At 45.5% G+C, this 25,763-nt stretch overlaps 1 protein-coding gene across 2 annotated transcripts in view; it reads left to right on the plus strand.

The window, feature by feature from the left end:
* Positions 1–25,763, plus strand: part of OPHN1 (oligophrenin 1) — a 210,483-nt gene that overhangs the window by 133,061 nt on the left and 51,659 nt on the right. For both annotated transcript variants that reach the window (XM_061598304.1, XM_061598305.1), the window contains exons 13-17: positions 4,882–4,944; positions 7,087–7,161; positions 17,469–17,553; positions 19,409–19,467; positions 21,383–21,488. In XM_061598304.1, coding sequence (XP_061454288.1) covers positions 4,882–4,944; positions 7,087–7,161; positions 17,469–17,553; positions 19,409–19,467; positions 21,383–21,488 — 388 coding nt within the window. The remainder of the gene's footprint in view (positions 1–4,881; positions 4,945–7,086; positions 7,162–17,468; positions 17,554–19,408; positions 19,468–21,382; positions 21,489–25,763) is intronic.

The following is a 25,763-nucleotide window of genomic DNA, read 5'->3' on the forward strand; positions in this document are numbered from 1 at the left end:
GTGCAAATTTGATGAAACTCTTGGCAAGTCTGGTGATTCTGCTATTAAGTGTTAGTTAGACACTTTGAGGTTTATTGTTCTGAAATTCATCTTGTGGGTATCTCCATAATGTATATCTTTCCCGGTGATTGAAACATTGCAGTGACTGTTGGCCAAAAGTTTTCTGAAAGGATTCCCAGCCCAAGAAGCCTCTTTGCAAGACATTTTCTCCCCTTAGGGGCCACCACAGAGAATTCCCTCTGCCTTCTCTCTCTGAGCTTCTGAGGGTGGTGGAACTACCAATAGGGTGCCTGGTGTCCTTTACGCAGCCCACACATGGCCTTGTAGGTCTGCTGACCGGGTCCCATGAGATTATATGTAGATGGGGGAGGGCAGGGGGAGATCACTATCTACTATAGATCTATCTATCTATGTAATAAATAGATAAAAATTTTAAAGCACAAGGTGGAGAATATTTACACTGGAAATAATTAGAAGCTGCTGCAGCCTTTTTGTTTTAAAAGACTGGCCCTGCACAGTGTTTTGTTGTTTTTATATGTTTTTTGTTCCGCCTTTCCTCCAAGCAGTTCAGGGTGGCATACATGGGCCTCCCCCTCCCCATTTTATCCTCAGAATAACCCTGTGAGGCAGTTCAGGCTAGGAGACCATGACTGGCCCAAGGTCACCCAGCGAGCTTCATGGCTGAGTGGGGATTTGAACCCTGGTCTCCCAGGTCCCCATCCGACCCTCTAACCACCGCACTGGCTTTCTGTATCTAAGATGCACATGTTTCATGTTGCATGTAAAGAGCACTCAGCATGTCCCAGGGCTGGCCCTGTACCTATGAACAGATAAATAGAGTGGCAGAAGCAATTTCTTCCTTACCTCTATTGCGACCCTTCTATGGCAACGTAACCATTGAGCCTTTTTCCTTAATGCAATTTCTGCCCAAAGTGCTTGGGTGGGGCTCCAAAGTTATGTACAATGCTGGCAGCACCTGTCTTGTTAGGCAGCACTGTGCTAGTAGGGTACATTGAAACGACTGACTCATATGAATGGACGTTACCGATACTACTGGGAGTGACCCAGAATGGCAGCAGTTTTCCTGTGCCAGGTAACATGCAGGAGGGCTCTCCGTGGCATGAATGGCTGGACGGTCAATTGCTGCCAGGAAAGTGGGCAGAAAGATTGCAGCGTTCAGTTGGAAGGTGCAGTCTCTTGCTTCCACTTCCAGAAGGCACTAGTTGTGTGGATTTATTAACCAGTGCTCTTCCAGAATGCATTAAAAAGCCTCCTATAGGGTCATTTTTAAATGCATTTGGTAATAACGTTCTATAGAAGATTACAAAAAGACATAGAACTTGAATTATATATCTTATGAATGAACTATAACATAAACACATATCATTGTAGCTAAAAAGTATTCTAACTTCAAAGACTGACTAAATAGTTCATAACTATAACTGAGAGAAAACCCCCACTTAGTTTAATAATACCTCCATAGGAATACTCTGGTTAAAAAGGCTATTCCAGTATGTAATATTCTGATTCCAATATTCATAATTATTAATCTTTAAATACCTGCTCATGTCCTTCCCTAACAGTGCCACCCTAGGCACGTCTACTTAGAAGTAAGGCCCATTGAGCTCAGTACGACTTACTGCCAGGAAAGTGGGCAGAGGATTGTAGCCCCAATATTATCAAATGAGTCAACCAGTCATTTTCGAGTTTGTTGCCCACCTGTGCCAGGGACCAAAAGGAGGCCTGTCTGTCTGATCTGTGGGGCTCCCTTCTCCACATCACACACCCTCCCCCCTTGCTTTGCATCCTCCATGACTGTGTCTGCCTGGGTGGGACGAGTTCTTGCACTCTGCTGATGCCTCTTCTGTGCCCAGGGTGAGGAGGGGGGGATGTAGAGACTTGGCTTCCCATGAAAAGGTAATATCAGTGGCACTTGGCCCCCAGAAGGTGGCCCAGAAGGGAAGGTGGCCCTTGGGCTGAAAAAGCCCCCCCCATCTCTGTAGTTCTTTTTAGATGAGTGCACTTGCTAGTCCTTCCCTCAGGAGCCCAGAGGGAGCAGCTGCATGCGCATGCCAAATTCTGGGATGTGAGGCAGGGTGAAACCAGCCCATTTTCAAAAGCAGCCGTTGTACCTCCCAGAAATGTTAACGCCTCTTTTGTCAGAGGTGGACAAGCCCAGCTCACGAGGTGGAAGGGCACATAGTCCTCTGTGAGTAGCAGCCCCATTCAGACCCCTGCCCCAGAAGCCCAGCTTCCAGGGAGACACAGCCAAGCCCCCCAAGCAGCCAGAGAGACTCCCACTGCCTGGCCGTCCCTTCTCCATCCCTCCCCTGCCCCTCTCCCAAGCCACGGGGAGGGGGCTGTTGGCTGCCACAACTAGTGGCTGGCGAGTTAGCCCAGCCAATATCAGCGGACCCCAGATTTTGTCGTAGGTGTATCTGGCTGCGGGTATTACTGACGCATCTGCTTGGATGGTAGAACCACCAATGGGATCTTACTCATTTGCCTTAACCTGTTGAAGTGGAGAACTTTCTGAAGTCTACACTGTACAGCAGGCGTGGAGAATCTTGAATCCTGGGGGCAGAATGTGGCTCTCTAGGCCTCTCTGCAGGGTCCTCATGATTCTCTCTGCACTCTCCCGAGTGTTTTTGCTGGAAAATGTCCTTGAGCTCTGGGGAGGGGGGAGGGAGGGAGGGTGTGTGTGTAGAAACCTCTGGCATTTGAGTGGCTGGAATGCAGCCTGCTGTACAAAGGGAAGAGTCACATCCATTGCTCCACCCACATTTCACCTCTGGCTGTTCCCATAAGTTGCCTCTGGCCCCACCTGCCACTAGGACATGGCTCCCTGGAAGGTTGCCCCTGAGGGCCCTAGGGCTGAAAATGTTTAGGGAGTATTCCACTGCGCTGTTTTGGGCCTCCTGAATCCATAGGTCAGATCCCTGTTGCTATTAACAGTTGAAGGAGCTGGAGGTGGCTGTTGAATCCTATGAGAGACTTTCAGAATGATCCAAAGCCCCTTGTCTTCTTGTATGAACAACAGCATCATGGTTTGCTGTTGGAGACAGATCTATGCATGCATAAAAAGGGTGTCTGCAACTAGGGACCCATCCCTGACTTTGGAGGCCGTGGTGAAGTTATTACACAAAGAGCTACTTATACAGCCACAAGAGTGGCTGTATACTATGGCCAGCATGGATAGCCCACAGATATTTCTATCAAACTCTAAAAAGCAGGGAAATTGGGCAACTATAGTGAATGCACCAGGGGAGCAGGAGACCTGACCTCCTCTCTGAGATATTGTACTGCCCTACAAATTTGTCAAAAAGCAAACACCATTTGGGTTGGTCTTTCACAGTCCAATCCACTTCCTGTGTAGCTTGGAAGAATTTGGTAACATGCCTCTGAGCATATGGGGAGTGGTGGCAACACCTGCAATCAGCCCAAATAATAGAAAGAAGATATGTGCTGTGCTGATCTTGTTTCAGCAGGGAAGAAGTTCAGATAGTCACTTTAAATATGTCTGATTTACTTTGCAATTTTAGTGACGTTTCCTATAGGAAATCATTTTCTTTTGTTTCTCTTTCTGTGAATATGTGAAGTACAGCAACACTTTGCAAAATTTACACTAAAAAAACCCTCCAAACATAATTTTGGAATAAAGGCACTGACTTCTGCAGAATTGTCAACAGTGGACCTCAGGAGTGTCTCAGTTTGTACAAGATAAAACAGTGGGAGGTGAAATATATTCTAGCAAAATTCTAGGTGTGCTCTATGTTTTTACTTGACTGTGCCCACCTTGCCTTAAATTAAGTGGTTTAAACATAGCAGGCTAAAAACATGCATCCTCTTTTTTCCAACAGCTAGAGTCATGGCTGAAGCAGCAACATATTGTAATCAGTCTGAATTTACATCAATCTGCAGTTTCAGATTCAACTGTTAATGCACCCAAAATAGAAATAGGACATAACCTCCAATTTGAAACACAAAAGGCTCTCTTCACCATCATATGACATTGAGCAATAAAAAGGCTTTGAAATTAATAAAAATAAACTTGACATAGATTTCTAGGATAAATAATGAGAGAAATATAATTTTCTAGATTGGATTCTCTGTAGAAACACAGGAAAGAAGCAAAGTAAGAAGAACACCAACAAATATACAAAAATATAATTCTCCATCTTTGGAGATGGCAGGTGTTGCCACCACTCACTATAAGCTCAGAGGCACTTGTTACCAAATTCTTCCAAGCTACACAGGAAGTGGATTGAACTGTGAAAGACCAACCCCAATTGTGTTTGCATTTTGACCAATTTGTAGGGCAGTCCAATATCTCAGAGAGGAGGTCAGGTCTCCTGCTCCCCTGGTGCATTCACTCTAGCTGCCCAGTTTCCCTGCTTTTTAAAGTTCGGTAGAAATAGCTGTGGGCTATAGGTACATTCTTAAACCGCAAGGGTTTTTGCCTATTAGTGAATATAATAGTATGTCCGTTGTAAAGCCATCAGCCTTCACAAAGTGATAAAACCCAACAAGAATCCAGATGGCATTCAATGACAGATAAGCATCAAAAGCAAATAAAGAAAAGGGCAGCGGGCAGAGAGAGGAGAGTGCTGGATGCATTCTGACAATCATCCCTCCGCTATGCCACAAAATTACGTTGCTGAAACAGCAGACTGTTTTAAAATTGCCCTTTTATCTGCACCATTTAACAAATATGTCGGCTTCTAGAGCAGTTGCTGTCCTACTATGCTGGGCACAAAATCCTTTACAGGGAATTGTTGGTCCCATTAAAAAGAGCATGTAATAGAAAGAACCTTAACCGTGCTCATCCGCTGTAACTACCTGAACCTGAATGCAGATAATTGTTGCTTTTTTCTTTTGTAGTGGAGCTGAACGAGGTTGGCTTCAGATTTGTCAGGAAATGCATCAATGCAGTAGAGACAAAAGGTCAGTGCTCCATATTACATCTGAAAGCTGTTTCCATTGCAGCATTTAATTACGCTGCGGTTTCCACAGGCAATAACTCTTGTTTGTAAAACTCATGCAGGCTGCAATCCTAAACCTACTTACTTGGGAGTAAGCTCAACTGAACACAGTTGGACTTTTTTCTGAGTAAACATGTCCAAGATTCCACTGTTGGTAGTCTAAAAGCTCTTGTAGAAAGACAATAGCGAAGCACATCTTGCAGACATATTTGCATAGCAATGAACAACAAAGGCTGAATTTTTTATATCCATTGTAAAGAGAAATTGGAACTTTGCTAGGAAATATGACATTTTTAATATGCAATTTTAGATTTGGGGAGGGAGGGAAATGGACACATTTTTAATTGCTCAGAGAAAATTCAAGAAGGCTTAATGATGCAAAGTAACACAATCAAAAGTAAGGGGTGGTATGGGTTTGTTTCTTTGGTTTTAGAGATCTTTGTCATAAAAGTGCCACTAAAACAAATGGGGTCTGTTTAGCTCACTCCTCAAGGCAACATTCAAAATCCCAGACAATGTAGTATTGCTGCTGGAATCTTTAAAGAGCTGGCAGACAACAGCTGAGCAAATGTAATGTGAGCAGTCCTGAAATATTGGTCTGCTTCAAATTTTGTCATTTTTTCTTTAAACATCTTAGTGAGTTCTGTCTGAAGTATTTCTGAGGGAAGCCCAATTGGAAGCCAACAAAATAGTGTGTGTAAGCACTTGCAAGGGTCTGTTCCCACGTTACGTGATGCTGCATACTTTTCCTGGTTGAGCATGACTCTGTGTGCACGTGTGTATGCCTTTGAATGCATTTCACTGTCCACAAGGCTTGCAAAAAAGGAGAAGTATGCTCACTGCATATGAGAGCTAGAAGGAGAGGACCACATGAGCAAGGTAGTTTCTGAAGAATGGTTTGACTGGCTGTGGCTATTTTAAACACATTGGAGGCCGCTTTCTCTCCTTTGGACATCACCGCTATAAAGATGGAGAGATCCGCTTTTAGATGTTGTTGCCTCCAAGCCACGTTCACACAGCAAGGACATGGAATAAGATAGTCTTGAAGCTTCCCCACAACTGCAGAACCTCCTCCCGCAACCGTGGGTGCCAGATGATGTTGGACTACATCATCCCCAGTTAGCATCATCAGTGATCAGGGATGATGGGAGTTGTAGTCCAGTGATACCTGTGTACTCTGGGGGGGGGAGGGAAAGCTGTCCTAGAGGTGCACCTCAAAGTCCAAGACTGCATGCTTCCCACATATGGCTGCTAGGATTATGGGGGTAATTTTTAACTGCTATTCCTCACCTGCTTATGTGTTTTTCCATTATAACTGCTGTTTTTCAACTTGAGCATCTTGGGAGATGCAGGAGAGATTTCTTTCTCAGCATTCATGCGGTATCGAGGAGAGATCCTGGCCCTCTATGTGACAACCTTTCAAGTGCTGGAAGAAGGCTACCATGTCTACCCTCAATCTTCTCTTCTTAGGGATTAATGGAGAAGAGTTGATGGGAGGGACCCTGCTCCCTATCTCTCCCACAGTTGCAGCCTGCTGAAATGGCAGCCACAAAGTGACGGTTAAAATATTTGTCTTTATGTTTCTTGGTACACTTCAAGCTGCTGAGGACTGCATCATGATGCTTGGAAAACTGTTAGATAATCAAGTTCTGAATTATACATTAGCCTAAGTTGCAGATGTGGACATTTTGTTTAAGAATCTGCAAAAATTAAATTCCTGAAACATCCCTGCTCCAATTTCAGGGTAGCTCCTCCCCCTCCCCGGGTTGTGCTAACGTAGAATTTCTATACATGCATGTACATAAATGTATAGTGCCACATACTGATTCCTGGATTACTCTGGATCCTTCCAGAAATACCTGGAGAGCAAAATTTGTGGCTCCTCCTTGGGAATGAATGCTGCGGCCTCTGGGCTCTCTTCCATCCTAACCTCTGCTTCTATTGTGCCGTGCAAAGACTCTTGGTATGTTGCAGCTGCATAGGACGATTTGAGAAATGGTTTCTTCAGTGCATTTGATCGTTTTAAAAAGTGGCTGCACTAGATGGTGCTGCTGAGCTTTCTGAATGAACTCCAGGAGTAACAATTGTTACATTTTCCTATCAGGGATTGCAACTGAAGGCGTGTATCGAACTGTTGGCAGCAACATCCAAGTCCAGAAGCTCTTGAATGCCTTCTTTGGTAAGAAATAGTCATTCATTGGTAACTGGGTTTTATTTCTCTGAAGTCATTGAGAAGTTTTATTTAGTCTACATCTTGTTTGTTGTTGAAGATGGCCGTTCTAAATTCTCCTCCAACATTTTACCTTTTGTCACTCTTGCTCGCTGCTTAAAGTGGTACCAACTCTATTAGAATTGCCTATTCCCAATAAAATGATATGGAAATACTATCAATGTGGATATTTGGTTTCTTGTTGAAGGACTGAGTAAGTACGATGGGAAGGATGGGGTAGCCTGTTTATCTGCATGTTGTTCTCTGAACTTCGCTCCCTGGTGTGGTATAAGAATAGCTCTATACTCAAGTCATTTTCTGTTGCATACGCAGTAAGAAGAGGCTTTGATATATGAGATAATCAGGTCCAATCGGAAAAGGTGTGAGACGGGTGTATTTTATCACCCAATTTGTTTAATCTGTATGCAGAACGTATCATGGAAAGCGGGATTGGACCAAGATGAAGGAGGTGTGAAAATTGGAGGGAGAAATATCAATAATTTAAGATATACAGACGATACCATACTCTTAGCAGAAACCAGTAATGATTTGAAACGAATGCTGATGAAAATTAAAGAGGAAAGCACAAAAACAGGACTACAGCTGAATGTCAAGAAGACTAAAGTAATGACAACAGAAGATTTATGTAACTTTAAGGTTGACAATGAGGACGTTGAACTTGTCAAGGTTATAAATACCTTGGCACAATCATTAACCAAAATTGAGACAATAGTCAAGAAATCAGAAGGTGGCTAGGACTGCGGAGGGCAGCTATGAGAGAACTAGAAAAAGGTCCTCAAATGCAAAGATGTATCACTGAACACCAAAGTCAGGATCATTCAGACCATGGTATTCCTGATCTCTATGTATGGATGTGAAAGTTGGACTGTGAAAAAAGCAGATAAGAGAAAAATCAACTTGTTTGAAATGTGGTGTTGGAGGAGAGTTTTGTGCATACCATGGACCAGTAAAAAGACCAATAATTGGGTGTTAGAACAAATTAAACCAGAACTATCACTAGAAGCTGAAATAATGAAACTCAGGTTATCGTACTTTGGATACATCAAGAGAAGACATGATTCACTAGAAAAGACAATCATGCTGGGAAAAACAGAAGAGAGTAGAAAAAGAGGAAGGCCAAACAAGAGATGGATTGATACCATAAAGGAAGCCACAAACCTGAACTTACAAGATCTGAACAGGGTGGTTCATGACAGATGCTCTTGGAGGTCACTGATTCATAGGGTCGCCATAAGTCGTAGTCGACTTGGAGGCACATAACAACAACAACAACAGAATCCTCTCCCTGTTGATCTGATAATCACTGTTGGAACAGGCCTCATATGTTTCACTGGCATTCCCATAGATACAACAAACTTGTAGTTGCTACATATCCACAGTAGTCCAGCAGTGCTGTGATGTTCTGCAAAAGAGCAAAGAAGGGGGGGGGCTCTGTAGGGGACCAATCCCAAGAACATTTCACTTACATTCTGCTCAGCCGAGCTCTGGAAGTCCAGTCGATGCAAGCCATACTGTTACTTGATGATACAGCCTGATGAGTTTGTAGATTTAGAAAGCGAAGAGGGAAGATAACTTTGAAGCATACATGTCCTTATTTTCAGTCTGAATCTCTACAGAAGGAACAGAGAACAGAAGCCAGGAAGCAAGAAAAATGCAAAAAGTGAAGTTTGGTAAAGTGTAGAATGCTAGAAAAGTGATGGTTGGTTGCACAAGTGTATACTTTTGAAAAACACAGCTAAATAGTTCACAACTGCTATACATTTTGGGAGAAAGGCAGGTATGGACTGAATCTTTTGTACACCGCCCAGAGAGCTATTCGCTATGGGCAGTTTAAAAATGAAATTAAATAAATAAATAAATAAAATCGGAGTCAGATTTCTTGAAACTGAGGGGAGAAATAAAATTAGCAGAATGATGCAAGGCCTCAGACTGTTGGGAAGAAAGTAAAACCATAGAAACTGAAAAAAGGAGGCTTTTCCTTCAATATATGAGCAAAAACTAAATGGAAGAAGATAAGGCCTTTAGAGAACCATAGTTAACATTAACATTACTGAATTCAGAGAGCAGCAATTGTTCAAACGTCAGAAAATAAAATGGAGGAGCTTTAAATAAGGAAAATTGAAGGTTTTGAATGCAAGGTCATAGAATCCTAAGTTGGAAGGGGCCTATAAGGCCATTGAGTCCAACCCCCTGCTCAACGTAGGAATCCAAGTTAAAGCATACCTGAAAAGTGACTCTCCAGCTGCCTCTTGAAGGCCTCCAGTGTTGGAGAGCCCACCACCTCCCTAGGTCACTGGTTCCATTGTTGTGCAGCTCTAACACTCGGAGGGCTTTGTTTCCAGTCCTCTGATCATCCTTGTTGCCCTCCTCTGAACCCAGTTTCCTTCTTAAAGTGCAGTGTCCAGAACTGGATGCAGTACTCAAGATGAATCGAGGAGAACTGATACTTCATGCGATCTTGGAAATTACACTTTTTGTTAATAGCATTTGCCTTTTTTGCAGCCACATCACACTGTTCATTCATATTCAGCTTGTGATAAACAACAATCTCAAGATCCTTCTCGCATGTAGTACTGCTGAGCCAAGTATCCCCCATCTTATAACTCTGCATTTAATTTCTTTTTCCTAGGTGTAGAACTTTCCACTTACCCCTGTTAAATTTCATTTTTTTGTTTTCAGCCCAATGCTCCAGCCTATCAAAATCCCTTTGAATTTTGTTTCTGTCTTCCAGGGTATTAGCTATCTCTCCCAATTTTGTATCGTCTGCAAATCTGATAAGCATTCCCTGCACCTCTTCATCCAAGTCATTAATAAACATGTTGAAGAGCACTGGGCCCAGGACTTAACCCTGCGGTACCTCGGTCATTACCTCCCCCCACCATGAGAAGGAACCATTCTCTTTGAGAATGCCTCTATAGCCAACTGTGGATCCACCTGAGAGTTGTTCCATCCAGCCCACATTTAGCTAGCTTGCTAATCAGATTTTCATGGGTCACTCCACTGCACACAGACTGACTCCTAAGTAAACATTCATAGGATTGTGCTATAAAATAAGTAGCAAGTAAAAACAGAATTCAAGTAACAAAAAGCCTTCTGGTTTAACATGTTGTACAAAGGGCTTTTTGCATTCACTCAAGTGCCAAAGTACCAGGAAACTGCAGCTGTTAAGGGCCACTCCCTGAACAGATGCATTATTCAGGCAATATGGATACCAGTCTGGTGCCCTTCTCTGGGGCTAGTTTTAGCTTCACTGCTACCTTGGAGCAGGATGGCTGTCAGTGGTGGGGCAGGGGCTTCTGAGAGAGCAGTGGCCACACCCACCACTGGTATGCCACCCATAATGGGTTGGCCAAGGGTGAATGCAGTCTTTGGCCAAAGAAGATTAACCACCGCTTTTTAAAATAAGACAAAAGCAGGCAGTAAAAACTCCAGCAGTAAAGCAGAAAATCATGACTCCGCTGCCCCCGACAGTCTCCGCTTATTGACAGGGAGGGAGGGAAGGAAAGGGGGTCCTGGGCTTAAAATGATGGAGAGAATGTTTGGGTTACTTTTCAGCATCGTTTTCCTTGATTTTAAAGCTATCAGATCCATGTTCTGGCAGAATTTAAGAACAGTTTAGATGGAACTGGATTTCTCGGTATTTATTTTATTATTTGATTTATATCTTGCCCTTCCTCCAGCAGGAGCCCAGGGCAGCAATCAAAAGCACTAAAAACACTTTAAAACATTATAAAAACAGACTTTAAAATACATTAAAACAAAACATCTTTAAAAACATTTTTAAAAAAGCTTTGAAGACATATTAAAAAAAGGTTAAAAACATATTAAAAAAGGTTTAAAAACATATTAAAAAGCAATTCCAACACAGACGCAGACTGGGATAAGGTCTCAACTTAAAAGGCTTGTTGAAAGAGGAAGGTAGCATAGTGAAGCAATTCAATAGAACACTGAGATTGCTTCTTTTTTGTGAATTGTCATAAGCCCAAAGCACTGGGAATCCATTCAGAAGCTGAACTTCCTGCCTCCCATTCTTAGATGGGCATCTGGTTCAAATTTAAAAGGGGAGGATATACCTTTTCTCTTTGTTACTTAAAATAATAAAAAAAGGAAATCAAACTTTAGAAACTTACTAAGTAGAGTCCCTGGGCCCCTGCAGATGCTTGAATTGTGTGCTGGGGATGGTAACAGGCCAGTGATGTGCCAGCCGGTTTTCAATACTCTTTGGTGCCTGCAAAGGTTTCAGGTTGAGCACCTCACTTCATTTCCAATCATTACATTTTGGGTTCCTGCTGAAATCCTGTAACTTCCCATACCACAAATGCTCTTTGTGGGTCTTCCTCTGTCCTTTTGTGCGCTGTAGTACAAGAGTGCCCCTCATGACAGCTATAATGTGTTAATGTTGTGGAAGTATTGCAGAACAATGAATAAAGGGGAATGTTGTGTGGATGGCCCAGTATAAATCCGCCATGAATTGTGCTATCATTGTGCCAATGAGGTGTTGCAGAATATACCCACAAACAGCACCGGTCCGGAGAGGCCCTCTGAGCGCACACATATGTCACGCAGGCCTCATGCTTGCTGGCTTGCTGGCGCCTTTTGCTGCTTTTCCCTCCTATCAACAAGCAATCTTCATGGACCCAAGGATGGAGCCCATTCAGAGTCAAGCACCTGGCCAGTGGAAGTGAATCCCCTGGCACCAGCCCTTTAGGGACGTATTTACGGACTTTTCATCACGCCTGGAAGGGGTCAGTTTTGCCAGCTCTTTTCCACTGCGTCATTGTGGATTTCACTCAGATGGAAGGGGCTGATGCCATGCGTCTGCCCTGTCTAAGAAATAAATCCAGTGCCTCCCTGTTGGTGTTGGAGCAGGTACCTTTTATTGCCAATCACTGAAGGGCCTGCTGCTTCTTGTAACAGCACCACTTGTCACAGGATTTTTGTTTTAAAACACTTGGCTATCGCCCTCCTTTGCAATTGTGATATTAGATTCCTGCAGAGTCTTGAGTTGTACAAGGGAAAGTCATGCTTTCCTGAGGATTAATTATATGAGACAAAGTGTGTTTGATGGCTGTTAATAGTTTTTTCCTCCACTGGGGAAATAGCCGTGAACGTTTTCTGTCTGAAGTCCCTGATGTTGTTTGTTAAATGTGCATTGCTTTCATTGACCACAGCTGGTATAGAACAGTGGGGAGGAGAGCCTGGCTGGGAGTCCAGAGTCTGTGAGTTCAAATCCCCGCTTGCATCTCCTGGGCATCAAGGGCCAGCTAAAGATCACCCCCACAGGGAGTGGCTCAGGGGTTACGTGCCCTGCCACCTGTGCAGCCGTGGGCAAGCTGCATAGTCCCAATGAGCCCAGTTGCCCCCAGCTGGCAGTTGCAGAGAAGGAAGGGGCTGGCAAACTGAGCAGGCCCTAGCCAGCTGGGGAGGACTAGCCTCAGAGGGAGGTAAGCCCACTCTGAATACCGCTTACCATGAAATCCCTATAAGTAAATCCCATTGACCAGTTGGTCACTGATGCTGGCACCACCAATCCTGCTTAGTGGTAATAGAGCACTGAGCAGCAATTGGTTAGAAATTCTGGATGCAAATAGCCCTGCTGGTGGGGAGGGCACCTCTCCTTTACAGAGTTTCCAGCAGCACAGCTACTCACACTTGTGAGCCCTCCTTTTCCACCTCCCTTTCCTGGTGGAAATTTGAGGAAGCTGCTGGGATCTTTTGCCTCATTCTCTACACAGTAGGGCCCCGCTTACCGGCGCTTCGCTTACCTGCGTTCCGCTAATGTGGCGGCTTTCATTCCCCATTTCAAAGCCGATTTTGCGGCATTTTCGTGTCATTTTTTGCAAAGCGCCCCATTATAGTCAATGGGGTTCTGCTTTATGGCGATTTCTGCTTTACGGCAGGGGTCCGGAATGGAACCTGCTGTATAAGCGGGGCCCGCCTGTACCCGGTATATCTTAAGGCTTATATTGCCACAATCCTGGAGAAATCCAGTCACAAAGGCCGTGTGCTCTTCCCGTGGCCTGCTTTCTGAGCTTATAAAGGAGTCCTTTGGGGTGTAGTTGGGAACCACAGTATGAAAGTTAGAAGAGGCAATTTCAAGAGGAACACGCAGGGAAGATGTTGCAATGCTGTGGCTTAGAATGTTGAGTCCAAGATGGTTTGAGCAGAGGCGTTGTCATTTGCTTCCTCTCACAGAGCAGTTATAAAACCCTCAGGCAAGAATGTTGTGAGGGATGATCTCCCAGTGCTTGGAATGATGGGGGCTTTTCTGTGGCCTGGTGTCTGCAGCCATAAAACCCTTTATGAGTCTTGTACAGTAGCAGTCAATATTGGTCCATGCAGTACCCTAAATTTATGTGGTGGGTTACAGTTTTTCCCTCAGTCTCCAAAAGCTCCAATCCAGAACTTTATTTTATTTATTTATTTATTTTATTAGATTTATATACCGCCCGACTAGCATTAGCTCTCTGGACGGTGAACAACAGAATATAAAAATACAAAACATCTCAGATCTCATAATAAATACAGCATAAACATATATAAAACAAGAAATCAAAAACAATTAAAACAAAATTTAAAACTAAAACGAGTTACATATTAAAACGCCATAGCAAAGTCTTAACCTGGCGCCGAAAGGAGAGCAATGTCGGCGCCATATGCACCTCTTCGGGGAGACTGTTCCACAGTTCGGGGGCCACCACTGAGAAGGCCCTAGATCTTGTCACCGTCCTCCGAGCCTCCCTATGAGACGGAACTCGGAGGAGAGCCTTCGATGTTGAGCGTAGTGTACGAGCAGGTTCATATCGGGAGAGGCGTTCCGATAGGTATCGTGGTCCCGTGCCGTATAGGGCTTTATAGGTCAAAACCAACACTTTGAATCTAGCCCGGAAGCATATTGGCAGCCAGTGCAAGCAAGCCAGAACAGGTGTTATGTGTTCCGACCGCCTGGTCCCCGTTATTAATCTGGCCGCTGCATTTTGGACAAGCTGTAGTTTCCGAACTGTCTTCAAAGGCAGCCCTACGTAGAGCGCATTGCAGTAGTCCAGTCGTGAGGTTACCAGAGCATGTACGACTGATGTTAGGTCGTCTCTGCTCAGATAGGGACGTAGCTGGGCTACCAGCCGAAGGTGGTAGAAAGCATTCCGTGCCACCGATGCCACTTGGGCCTCAAGTGACAGGGAAGGATCTAAAAGAACCCCCAGACTACGAACCTGGTCCTTTAGGGGGAGTGTAACCCCATCCAGGACAGGGTGTATATCCACCATCCGATCCGGGAAAACGTTCACCAGCAGCATCTCAGTCTTGTCTGGATTGAGCCTCAGTTTGTTAGCTCTCATCCAGTCCATTATCGCAGTCAGGCAACGGTTCAGCACATCGACAGCCTCACCTGAGGAAGATGAAAAGGAGAAATAGAGCTGCGTGTGATCAGTGTACTGGTGGCAATGCACTCCATAGCTCCTGATGACCGCACTCAACGGCTTCATATAGATGTTGAAAAGCATGGGAGACAGAACCGAACCCTGCGGGACTCCACATTGCAGAGCCCACGATGTCGAGCAATGTTCCCCAAGCACAACCCTCTGGAGACGACCTGCTAAGTAGGAGCAGAACCACTGCCAGACAGTACCCCCGACTCCCAACTCCGCAAGCCTCTCCAGAAGGATACCATGGTCGATGGTATCAAAAGCCGCCGAGAGATCAAGGAGGATCAACAGAGTTACACTCCCTCCGTCCCTCTCCCGACAAAGGTCATCATACAGGGCGACCAAGGCTGTCTCAGTGCCGAAACCGGGCCTAAACCCCGATTGAAACGGATCTAGATAATCAGTTTCATCCAATAGCGCCTGGAGCTGGCCAGCAACCACTCGTTCCAAGATCTTGCCCAGGAATGGAACATTTGCTACTGGTCTGTAGCTGTTGAAATTTTCCGGGTCCAAGGAAGGTTTTTTCAGGAGTGGTCTTACTGCTGCCTCCTTCAGACAGCCCGGGACCACTCCCTCTCGTAAAGAGGCATTTATCACTTCCCTGGCCCAACCAGATGTTCCATCCCTGCTAGCTTTTATTAGCCAAGAGGGGCAAGGATCTAGTACCGATGTGGTTGCACGTACCTGTCCAAGCACCTTGTCCACGTCCTCGAGCTGAACCAACTGAAACTCATCCAGTAAAACATGACAAGACTGCGCTCCGGATGCCTCACTCGAATCATCTGCTATAAACTGGGAGTCTAAGTCCCGGCGGATGCATAAGATCTTATTCTGGAAGTGTCCAGCAAACTCATTGCAGCGGACCATCGATGACCCTACCGTGTCCTGAGGGCAAGTATAGAGTAACCCTCGGACAACTCTGAAAAGCTCCACTGGGCGGGAAAGAGATGCCTTAATAGTGGCAGCGAAATATTGTTTTTTCGCCACCCTCACCGCTTCCAAATACTGCTTAGTGGAAACACTTACCAGCACATGATTGCATCCATCGGGAGTTCGTCTCCACTTCCGCTCAAGCCGTCTCCTATCCTGTTTCATTGCTCTCAGCTCAGGGGTATACCACGGAGCTGTATGAGCTCTACACAGGAGAGGGCGCACAGGAGCAGCCTGAGTCATCTCCGCATTCCACAGTTCAACCAGGGCTTCGCCCAGAGCCCTTTGAAAACCTTCAGGATTCATTAGTCTCCGGGGACGGACCATTTTAATAGGTCCCCCACCCTTGCAGAGGGGAAAAGCCACTGTAAGTCTAAAACTATAACACTGCAAATCTTTGTTTCCATTAGGGGTGGGGAACTGGAAGACACCTCCCCCGAGGTTGCTGAGGTCCAACTCCCATCAGCTCCTGCCAACGTAGCCCATGGTCAGAGATGAGAAGAGTTGGAGTCCGGCAGCTGCGGGGGGGAGGCAAAGGTTTCCCCTCCCCGATCTAGCTTGTTCCCTTCCTCATTTTAGAAGCCATTTGTATTTTCAGGTTTATATGTAATATAAAAACTTGCCTGCATAATGGTGCTTTTAGTAATTTATTTCCCCCCCCTCTCTGTCTCCCCACCCATCCCTTACGCTTATAAGTGTTTTTCTTACAAATGCCCATGGGGGATGGCGGATTGCATCTTCACTAAGAGATACCAAAAGGGTTTCAGCCAGGAGCCTGCAAGCCAAGACTAGCATCGCTAGCTCAAATGTTATTGTGGGTTACTTAGTGAACATTCTGGGTTTGATTGTGTTTACCTGTGTTAACTTTTTCTCATCATTTCAGTTGCTACTACTGTAGAGATTAGGGATGGCTGAGAATTCAGCTGAATTCAGATGTAGCACTAATTTTTCAATGATCCGCATACTCTCTTTTGTGGAGTGATCCTGCTTGCTGCAGACTTCATCGGCTTTCTCCTGATACCTGATTTTTTCTCCTTTGAATATTCCTTCTAATATATTGTTCTTTTATTATTTTACTCGCACAGTACAGCACTCTGTCTCAGCCACCCCCTCCACTTGAACGATCCAAGCTCCAAGCGGAGGGGATGCAAGTCAAATTTTTATCTGGAAGCCGCCTTGAGTTCCAGTTTGGAAAAAGGGCGGGGTATAAATAAAGATAACAAGAATAATAATAATATAATGGGGGGGAGGAGGATGCAAAGTCACTTTCCTTTCAAAATATCAATAGTTTATTTCAAAATATTGATATTAATGTTTTACCTGAAAGATTGTCTTACCCATTACACAGTATACCCAGTCGATCAGTGCGCTCTGCAGGTGAGGGCCTCCTGCAGATACCCTCTTATCAGGAGGTCGATTCCGTACAACATAGGAAACAGACCTTTAGTGTAGTGGCACCACCATTTTAGAATTCCCTCTCCTTAAACATTAAACAAGGACCATCTCTGTTATCTTTTTGGCGCCTACTGACGACCTTCCTCTTTCAACAAGCCTTTTAAGTAGAGACCTTATCTCAGTCTGTGCTGGAATTGCTTTTTAAGATGTTTTGTCTTAATATGTTTTTTAAGATGTTTTTGTTTTAATGTGTTTTAAAGTCTTCTTTTGGGATGTTTTAAAGTGCTTTTAGTGTTTTTGTTTTCTGGGGGAAACAGAGAGACATAAATTTAATAAATAAATGAGATTGAAAGCATTCCTCCCCAAAATATCAGACACTGGCCAATGGTTCCTATACCTTGTAGTGATGCACCTAAAGCCCTAGAAATAAGTTAATAAATGGTGAATTGTTTTTAAATTATTTGTCAATTCTCTCTCCCTCTCTCTCTCCCCCCCCTCTCTCTCAAGACCTCAAATGCCCAGGGGATGTGGACTTCCAAAACAGTGACTGGGACATCAAGACAGTTACCAGCTCCTTGAAGTTCTACCTCAGGTAATGTTTTCTGTTGTAGTTTCCACTTTCTAAATCTCTTTTACTAGTTAATGGGGAGGGGAGGTTCAAAACAGCTTTCCTGTGTTTCTTTAGTAATCTGGTGTTCTCTTCTTACGCCATGAGCGCTGCCTTAGGCTCTCAGATCCCTGGTCTGTATAGCTCAATTCGGTCTGCTCAGGGTGGCTGTGGAAACCTTTCCCAGCTGTGCTGTCTGATGCCGTTGGGTGGAGGTGCCAGGGAATGAACTGGGTCCTTCTGTGTGCCAACCAGGAGGCTCTGCCAGAGCTATGGCCCCTTCCACAAAATGATGTGCTGCAAAGAATTGAACTTAGGTCATCAGGTTTGAAGACCAGACTAATAATCACTGTACTGTGAAACCAGCTGGCTAGTCTGCAGATGGATTCTATTGCCCCAAAGCTGATAAATATTTCCTTTTCAGAGGAGCTACTGCTTATGCCCATGACAGGCTGGACTTTTAAAAACATATAGTCATACCTCCATGCAAGGATAATCTGAATTCTGCATTCAAACCATGTGGCCTGTATTCATTATTCCAAACCCTTTCCATGGTTTATTCTGCCATGATTTAGTATTTATTTATTTCTTACATTTGTTCCACCTTTCCTCCAAGGAGCTCAAAGTGGTGTACACGTTTCTTTTTTGTAACTATTCCACTTCTGTTTGTTATGGGGAGAGGTAGACCCCTTTTGGCTTCTGAGATGCCATCAGGATCTGCCCAAATGCTTCCCAGCATATCTTCATAACAATACAGGCTAGAAACTCTCATTTACAAACAAAAAAAGGCCTAAAAATTCTCAGGTAGCATGTAGTGACATGACATGACAACCTGCTTCTTTGATGTTAAATGTCACCATATTTATAGGAGCTGAAACTAAAGGCACAACAGAAGATTATTGTTTTTCTTACATGCTTCCACTCTTGCAAAATTGTTGCTTTTCACAAACAAAATTAGCTGCTCCTGGCAAGCTGAATCAGCTGGTACTTTTAGCTGTGGGAAGCAAAGGGCTCATATTTACTATCCTTGCAATCTCAGAAGGAGGTATAGTCAGAGTCTTTGATAAGGTTGCCAGCTCTGGATACGAGGACATTCTGTGAGTTTTGTAGCAATGTGGCCAGGAGGTGTGTTCAACAAGTACCTTGTAATCTCCTGGTGACAATACAGTGATGAGAGTCTCAGTATTAATAACAATAAAACACTTGGTCTAAAAAAAGGAAGACATCTGTGAGCACAACAATCAGGCTGCAGCATTTGTCCGCAGGTGTTTGCTGCAAGGTGGTCTGTGAGGCTACCCTACTTTGGGCAAGCCAGATTTGCCCCTTGTCAAAAGCTTGGTGGTGCTGGAGTCCCTGACCTTCAAAGCAGCACACTCCCTCCTGGGTGCAGAGGCAAAAGGCGCAGTGTGGTTGAGAAGTGCAGCTCTGCTCATGAGCGGCTACCCAAGCCCTGCAACTTGAGCTGCCGTGGCTGTGCTGTTAATGGGGTGGAGCAGTGGCTGTCTGCATCTGTAGTGAGATGAGCAAATTCTTTTCCTCCAGCGATACTTTGTAGAAGCAGTGAGGGAAGCTCTTTGAACTGGGAGGAGGTTCACCCTAAAAATATAATAAGCCTGTACTAGTTGTCATAGGAAACTGGCATTGCACACAGGTACTGGAAACAGAGTACCGGATGTGTGGTTTTGATGGAATTAATTGAGGCATAAAGTGAGATTTTTTTAACCTCCAGATTATTACAGATTCAGTATAACATAGCTGTGTCTCATGGTTTCCCATGGAACTTATGCATTGTGCTCTCTCGCTCTCTCTCCCCCACCCACCGCCCATTTTCTTTTTCTAGGAACCTCTCTGAACCTGTCATGACATACAAACTTCACAAAGAATTGGTCTTGGCTGCCAGTAAGTGCCTGGGAGCTGCTCTTTGAGTGATTTTCTGAAGGGAGGGTGTTCTTCTGTCTGGAATGTTGGATCTCTGCTGGAGATCCTCTGACTGGTGCAGATGAGACATGAGCTCCTCTCTTAAATTCTGTGGGAAGGTGATATCACATAGAAAACACACACATGTGCCTCACCCACTTCCCCACGCCCGGGCTTCCCTGTTAACCGCAGTTAATGAATCAGGACCTACCCTCCAAAATGGTTGCTTCATTCTCCTCACCCCCGACCCCCACTCCCAATATCCCCAATTGCTTTTGCAGGTTGTTTCCACTGGGGTCAAAGCTTAACAGATTTCCACTCAGTCCAGGATCTGAACTGGTGATTCTATGTAGATTTGAGATCTGGAGTAAGGGGCGGAGACCTGGTTAACGTTAACCATAGTAAGACTGCCTGGATCACCATGATGAATGGTGGAGACAGGGGAGCTTTCAGTTGCAAGGCTGTTTTCTGGCTTTTTAATGTTGGCTATTGATAGTTTTCTATTCAGTATTAGGGCTGTCTCTAGGATAGCCATTTCCAAACTGCTTGCCAGCTCTCACTGTTGTGTTCAGCCATGAGAGACTGCTGTGTACTTTGCACAAACCAGTTCACCAAGCTGGATGCGTCCAGCTCTTCTGGGGTGGGGAGAAGGTGGACCAGGATCTACTAGTGGATCTTAGGGTGGTTTGCAGCAGATTGACAAGGGTCTTGCACTCCGAGTTTTTTTTGCAACAGCAGCAACAGAATGCCCCCCTCTCCCTGAAAACCCACCCTAAATTACACTGCTGAAATGAAGAATGCTTGCAGGAGTAACCAGGAATGTTTTTTTAAAAACATGTGGAAGGATTGTGAGCGCCATTCCGTTCTGGTACTCAAAAGAAATTCCTGGGCTCCAATGTTTGTTAACTTTGGCTAGCTAGTGGCCCTTCAGATTCTAGTAAAAAAACAATGGAAGCCACTTTCTGAAGAACCTCTCTTAAAAAGCAGGTCATATGTCTGTTAAATAGATCCCCACAGTCTGACGTCTGTCCACCCTTGTGCCTCTCTGTGCCCTTTGCAGCACCAATCCCAGTTTGGCCTAGAGAGAGGGGTAAGCTAGCCTAGTTGTCTCTGCTCTAGTAACCTGTAGGCCATAATACCGCAATGTGTTTATGTGGTTCTGCCTTTGGAGACAGTTCCAGAAGCTGCAGCTAGTGCAGAATTCAGCAGCCAGTTTATGGACTGGGACCAGAAGGTCTGAACACATTATACCAATTCTGGCCTGACCACACTGGCTGCCAGTTAGTGTCCAGGCTCAATTCAAGGTGCTGATCTTGACCTATAAACCCTTATATGGCTGAGAACCCCAATGCCTCAAGAGCCGCCTCTCCCCATATGAATCAGCCCAGACCTGTAGTCTTCATCGGAGGCCCTTCTGTGAGGGAAGTGTGGAGGGCAGCTAGCCTTTTCAGTGGTGCCCCCCCCATCTGTGGAATGCAGAGAAACACTCTTTGTGCCATCATCATCAGACCGTTTTATCTACTCAGGCCTTTACTAGCTAAGCTGACCTTTATGGTGGGGCTCATCTTCTTCTAGTGGGTTGGGCAGGATTTGTCATTATTATGTTATTGGATGAGCGTTTCAGATACAGTGTTTTGTATTGTACTTTAGTTTAAATTTAAAAACTGTTGTATTTTTAGTCTCTGAGGCTTTTTTTGTAACAAATGTAATCAATAATAATATTGCCTGGGTGCTGGTAATGTGCCTGGTTTTTGTTCTGTAAGCAGCGGCCCTGGGGGAACCTGAATAGCGTCAGAATAGTTCTCCTGTGGTAGTCCTGACTAAACGTGTTCCTGCCCCTGCCCTCAGCTGCTGGTGTGGTGGCATCCTCAGTGTCTTGTCTCTTCTTCCTTCGCAGAGTCTGAGAACCTGGATTATAGGCTGGGTGCCATTCATTCTCTGATCTATAAACTCCCTGACAAGAACCGGGAAATGCTGGAAATGCTCATCAGGCATCTGGTTCAGTAAGTTGATGGCACTGATTTGCAGCTTGGCTCCCTTAACGGAAGGGTGAGCATCTTGCAGCCCTTGGTCCTGTTTCATCATGTGGCCCTTGGCCTAATTTTCAAAGGCCCTCTGCAGGCCATCAGTTCAGACTCCTGGCCTAGGGGAGAGAAGTGGGTGGCCACTGCCACTTTTGGCTTTCCACTGCTGGCTTGTGGTTTCTGTCAGATTTCCCTTCAGGGAATGTGGCCTTCCATAGAGAACGAGTTGCCCGTATTTCCATGCCAAGATTTAGTCTCCATGGTGGTTTGTGTCCGTGTCTGTGTGTGTTGTAGCAAACTGTCGGTTGAAATGTTGAACTATAGAAGCTATTCCTGCCTTGAGTAGGGGCGGGACTTGGTGGCCTTATAGGCCCCTTCCAACTCTATTGTTCTGTGATTCTGTGACTGTTGGTGATGGTCTTACACATCCTCTCTCTGCTTCTGGGCTGTCTGCGATGGGCATCTCTGAAGGCAGAAGTCTCGCAGTCCTGATGCTGCAAGGAAAATCTGTGAGAACAGTGCCTGGATCCTACAGTAGTAGGATGGGCCTCTTTCCAGACTGGAGAAATATCACTTTTAGAAACATGATATTTTTCTACTCCAATAAAACACTACTCTTAAGTGCTTGGCAGAGGAAAACACGCCTGGTTTTGGCCAGTTGAGATTTCATTGTGCAGTCGCTGGGTGTTGTTTGGATGATGATCTCCAAGCCTGTCTTGCTTGCATCCCCGTGGCATGTAACTTTCTTTAGAAATCCTCCTTCAGCAGCAATGCAGTGAGGTTATCTGACTTCAGAAATGTCTGCTTGCAGTTTACGCTAATGTATCCTGGTACATTACTCTTGAACCTTGTTGGACTTTCACAGAGATGAGACTGGTGCAACGTGTGTGTGCATGACCAAGCTCAAGTCTGCTTTGCTTCCCAGATGGACCCATAATGAATGCTCTTCAGAACACTGTGCAGTGCTCTCTTGTGGGAAGTTGCCAGCCACTGTCCACCGCGGTTTGCTGGCTGCATTCATACATCATGGAAAGCCCTAAACCACAGCTTGCCATGCATGAGCTGATTACACCTACTTCACATCTCCGTGCTAGCACTGGGGAGAAGGAAACCACCATCCCTGTCCTGGCACCCAACCAGAGAAGCAGACTTAGGACTCAAGCGACCGGGTTTTTCTGCATAAAGCTTTATTCCAGAAATCAGAACAGGGATCTAGCATCTCATGCTAGGCCTGAGCCTGGATTCAATATGTATACTAGACGTTGGAAGCAACAGCAGAAGAGTTGTCACAATAGCAAATGCAAGCAGTACTACTTCTTATATACAGAAAAGAGGAGGGCACTTAACACTATTGATTCAGGCTCTTTTCAGCACATGCTGCATGGTGGGGGCTACAACAAGGGGAGTGGTCAAATGTGTACTTGTAACTGTCTCTTCTCTGTCCCCCATGACCTTGGAGTCATGCCGGTTCCTGCTGAGTCGCTTTCATTTTCCTCTGCCTGAGAAGTTCCAGTGTTTCTGTTAGCACTTATCTCTTCTGCCGTTACTCTTGGCCTTGGTGCCTGCAGCGTGCCCTTGCTACCTGGTGAGACAAAGAGGGGCTGTCTGAGCCTTCCTCAGTAACTCCAGCAGCCAGCTTTGAGGCTGCTGGAGATGCACCCTCACTTCCTCAGCAGTGCTGGCCCTGCCCTCCCCAATGTCGGGAACCCCTTCCCATTCTCCCAGCCTTGCCAGAGGTTCTCCTTGGGGCGCATGACAATCCCTCCCTTGGGGCCACATTGCATGTGATGCTAAACACAACTTTAAGCTGTGTGAATTTTTATCAGTAGTAGCTGATGGACAGGGAGGGCGACTGATCAGGTTCCAGACTGCAAGGGGATGGGGAACTGGGGTGAATTTTCCTCTCTCTCTCTCCTGACAAATCCCCCCATCTGCTTTTTGCATTGGGAGAGAAGCATTGGCACCAGTGGCTCAAATAGCAGGGGGAGGGGGCTGTAAATTCCCACCCCCACCCCCACAGCTGCTGTGTGTATTTAGAGTAAACTAAATGCAAGAGTATTATTTATTATTATTTTATTATTATTATTATTATTATTTATTAAATTTATATACCGCCCGACTAGCAATAGCTCTCTGGGCGGTGAACATAAAATAGTATAAAAATACAATGAATAACAAAATAATATTAAAATACAATCAACAATACAATAAACATTATTAAAATTAGATCAATGTAACTTAAAATGCTTCAGAGAATAGGAAGGTTTTGACCTGGCGCCGGAAGGAAAGCAGAGTCGGCGCCAGGCGTACTTCCTCAGGGAGACTGTTCCATAGTTCGGGGGCCACCACTGAGAAGGCCCTAGATCTTGTCATCACCCTCCGGGCCTCCCTGTGAGTTGGAACCCGGAGGAGGGCCTTCGTAGCAGAACGTAGTGCACGGGCCGGTTCATATCGGAAGAGGCGTTCCGCAGGGTATCGTGGTCCCGCACCGTATAAGGCTTTATAGGTTAATACCAACACTTTGAATCTAGCCCGGAAACATATTGGCAACCAGTGCAAGCTGGCCAGAACAGGTGTTATATGCTCGGACCGCTTGGTCCTTGTCAGCAATCTGGACGCCGCATTTTGCACTAGTTGTAGCTTCCGAACTGTCTTCAAAGGTAGCCCTACGTAAAGCGCATTACAGTAATCCAAACGTGAGGTTACCAGAGCATGTACCACTGATGTAAGGTCCTCTTTACTCAAATAGGGACGTAGCTGGGCTACCAACCGAAGTTGGTAAAACGCATTCCTAACCACCGAGGCTACTTGAGCCTCAAGTGAGAGGGAAGAGTCTAAAAAGACTCCCAGACTACGAACCCGGTCCTTTAGGGGGAGTGTAACCCCGTCCAGGACAGGGTATATATCCACCATCCGATCAGAGAAACCATCCACCAACAGCATCTCAGTCTTGTCTGGATTGAGCTTCAGTTTGTTAACTCTCATCCAGTCCATTGTCGAGGCCAGGCAACGGTTCAGCAAATCGACAGCCTCACCTGAAGAAGATGAAAAGGAGAAGTAGAGCTGCGTGTCATCAGCATACTGATGACAACGCACTCCAAAACTCCTGATGACCTCTCCCAACGGCTTCATGTAGATATTAAAAAGCAGGGGGGACAAAACTGACCCCTGCGGGACCCCATATTGGAGAGCCCGCGGTGTCGAGCAATGTTCCCCAAGCACTACCTTCTGGAGACGACCCGCCAAGTAGGAGCGGAACCACTGCCAAGCAGTACCTCCAACTCCCAACTCCGCGAGCCTCTCCAGAAGGATACCATGGTCGATGGTATCAAAAGCCGCTGAGAGATCAAGGAGAATCAACAGAGTTACACTCCCTCTGTCTCTTTCCCGACATAGGTCATCGTACAGGGCGACCAAGGCTGTCTCAGTGCCAAAACCGGGCCTAAAACCCGATTGAAATGGATCTAGATAATCAGTTTCATCCAATAGCGCCTGGAGCTGGCCAGCAACCACCCGTTCCAAGACCTTGCCCAGGAATGGAACATTCGCCACTGGCCTGTAGCTGTTAAAATTGTCTGGGTCCAAGGAAGGCTTTTTCAGGAGTGGTCTCACCACTGCCTCTTTCAGACAGCCCGGGACCACTCCCTCTCGTAAAGAGGCATTTATCACTTCCTTGGCCCAGCTACCTGTTCCATTCCTGCTAGTTTTTATCAGCCAGGAGGGGCAAGGATCCAGTACCGAAGTGGTTGCACGTACCTGTCCAAGCACCTTGTCCACGTCCTCGAGTTGAACCAACTGAAGCTCATCCAACAAAACAGGACAAGACTGTGCTCCGGACACCTCACTAGGATCTACTGCTATAACTTGAGAGTCTAGGTCCCGGCGGATACATGAGATCTTATTCTGGAAGTGATCGGCAAACTGATTACAGCGGGCCTCCGATGATTCCACCCTGTCCGGAGGATTTGAATGGAAAAGCCCCCGGACAACTCGAAAGAGCTCCGCTGGGCGGCAAAGAGATGATTTAATAGTGGCAGCAAAATGATGTTTTTTAGCTGCCTTCACTGCTCCTACATAGAGCTTAGTCGAAGCACTAACCAGCGCATAATTGTATCCGTCGGGAGTTCGTCTCCATTTCCGCTCAAGCCTCCTCCTATCTTGCTTCATCGCTCTCAGCTCCGGAGTATACCATGGAGCTGTATGAGCTCTACACAGGAGAGGGCGTGCAGGAGCGATCGTGTTTACAGCCCGGGT

The sequence above is a fragment of the Rhineura floridana genome, chromosome 16, assembly GCF_030035675.1.
Source record: "Rhineura floridana isolate rRhiFlo1 chromosome 16, rRhiFlo1.hap2, whole genome shotgun sequence".
Lineage (NCBI taxonomy): Eukaryota > Metazoa > Chordata > Lepidosauria > Squamata > Rhineuridae > Rhineura > Rhineura floridana.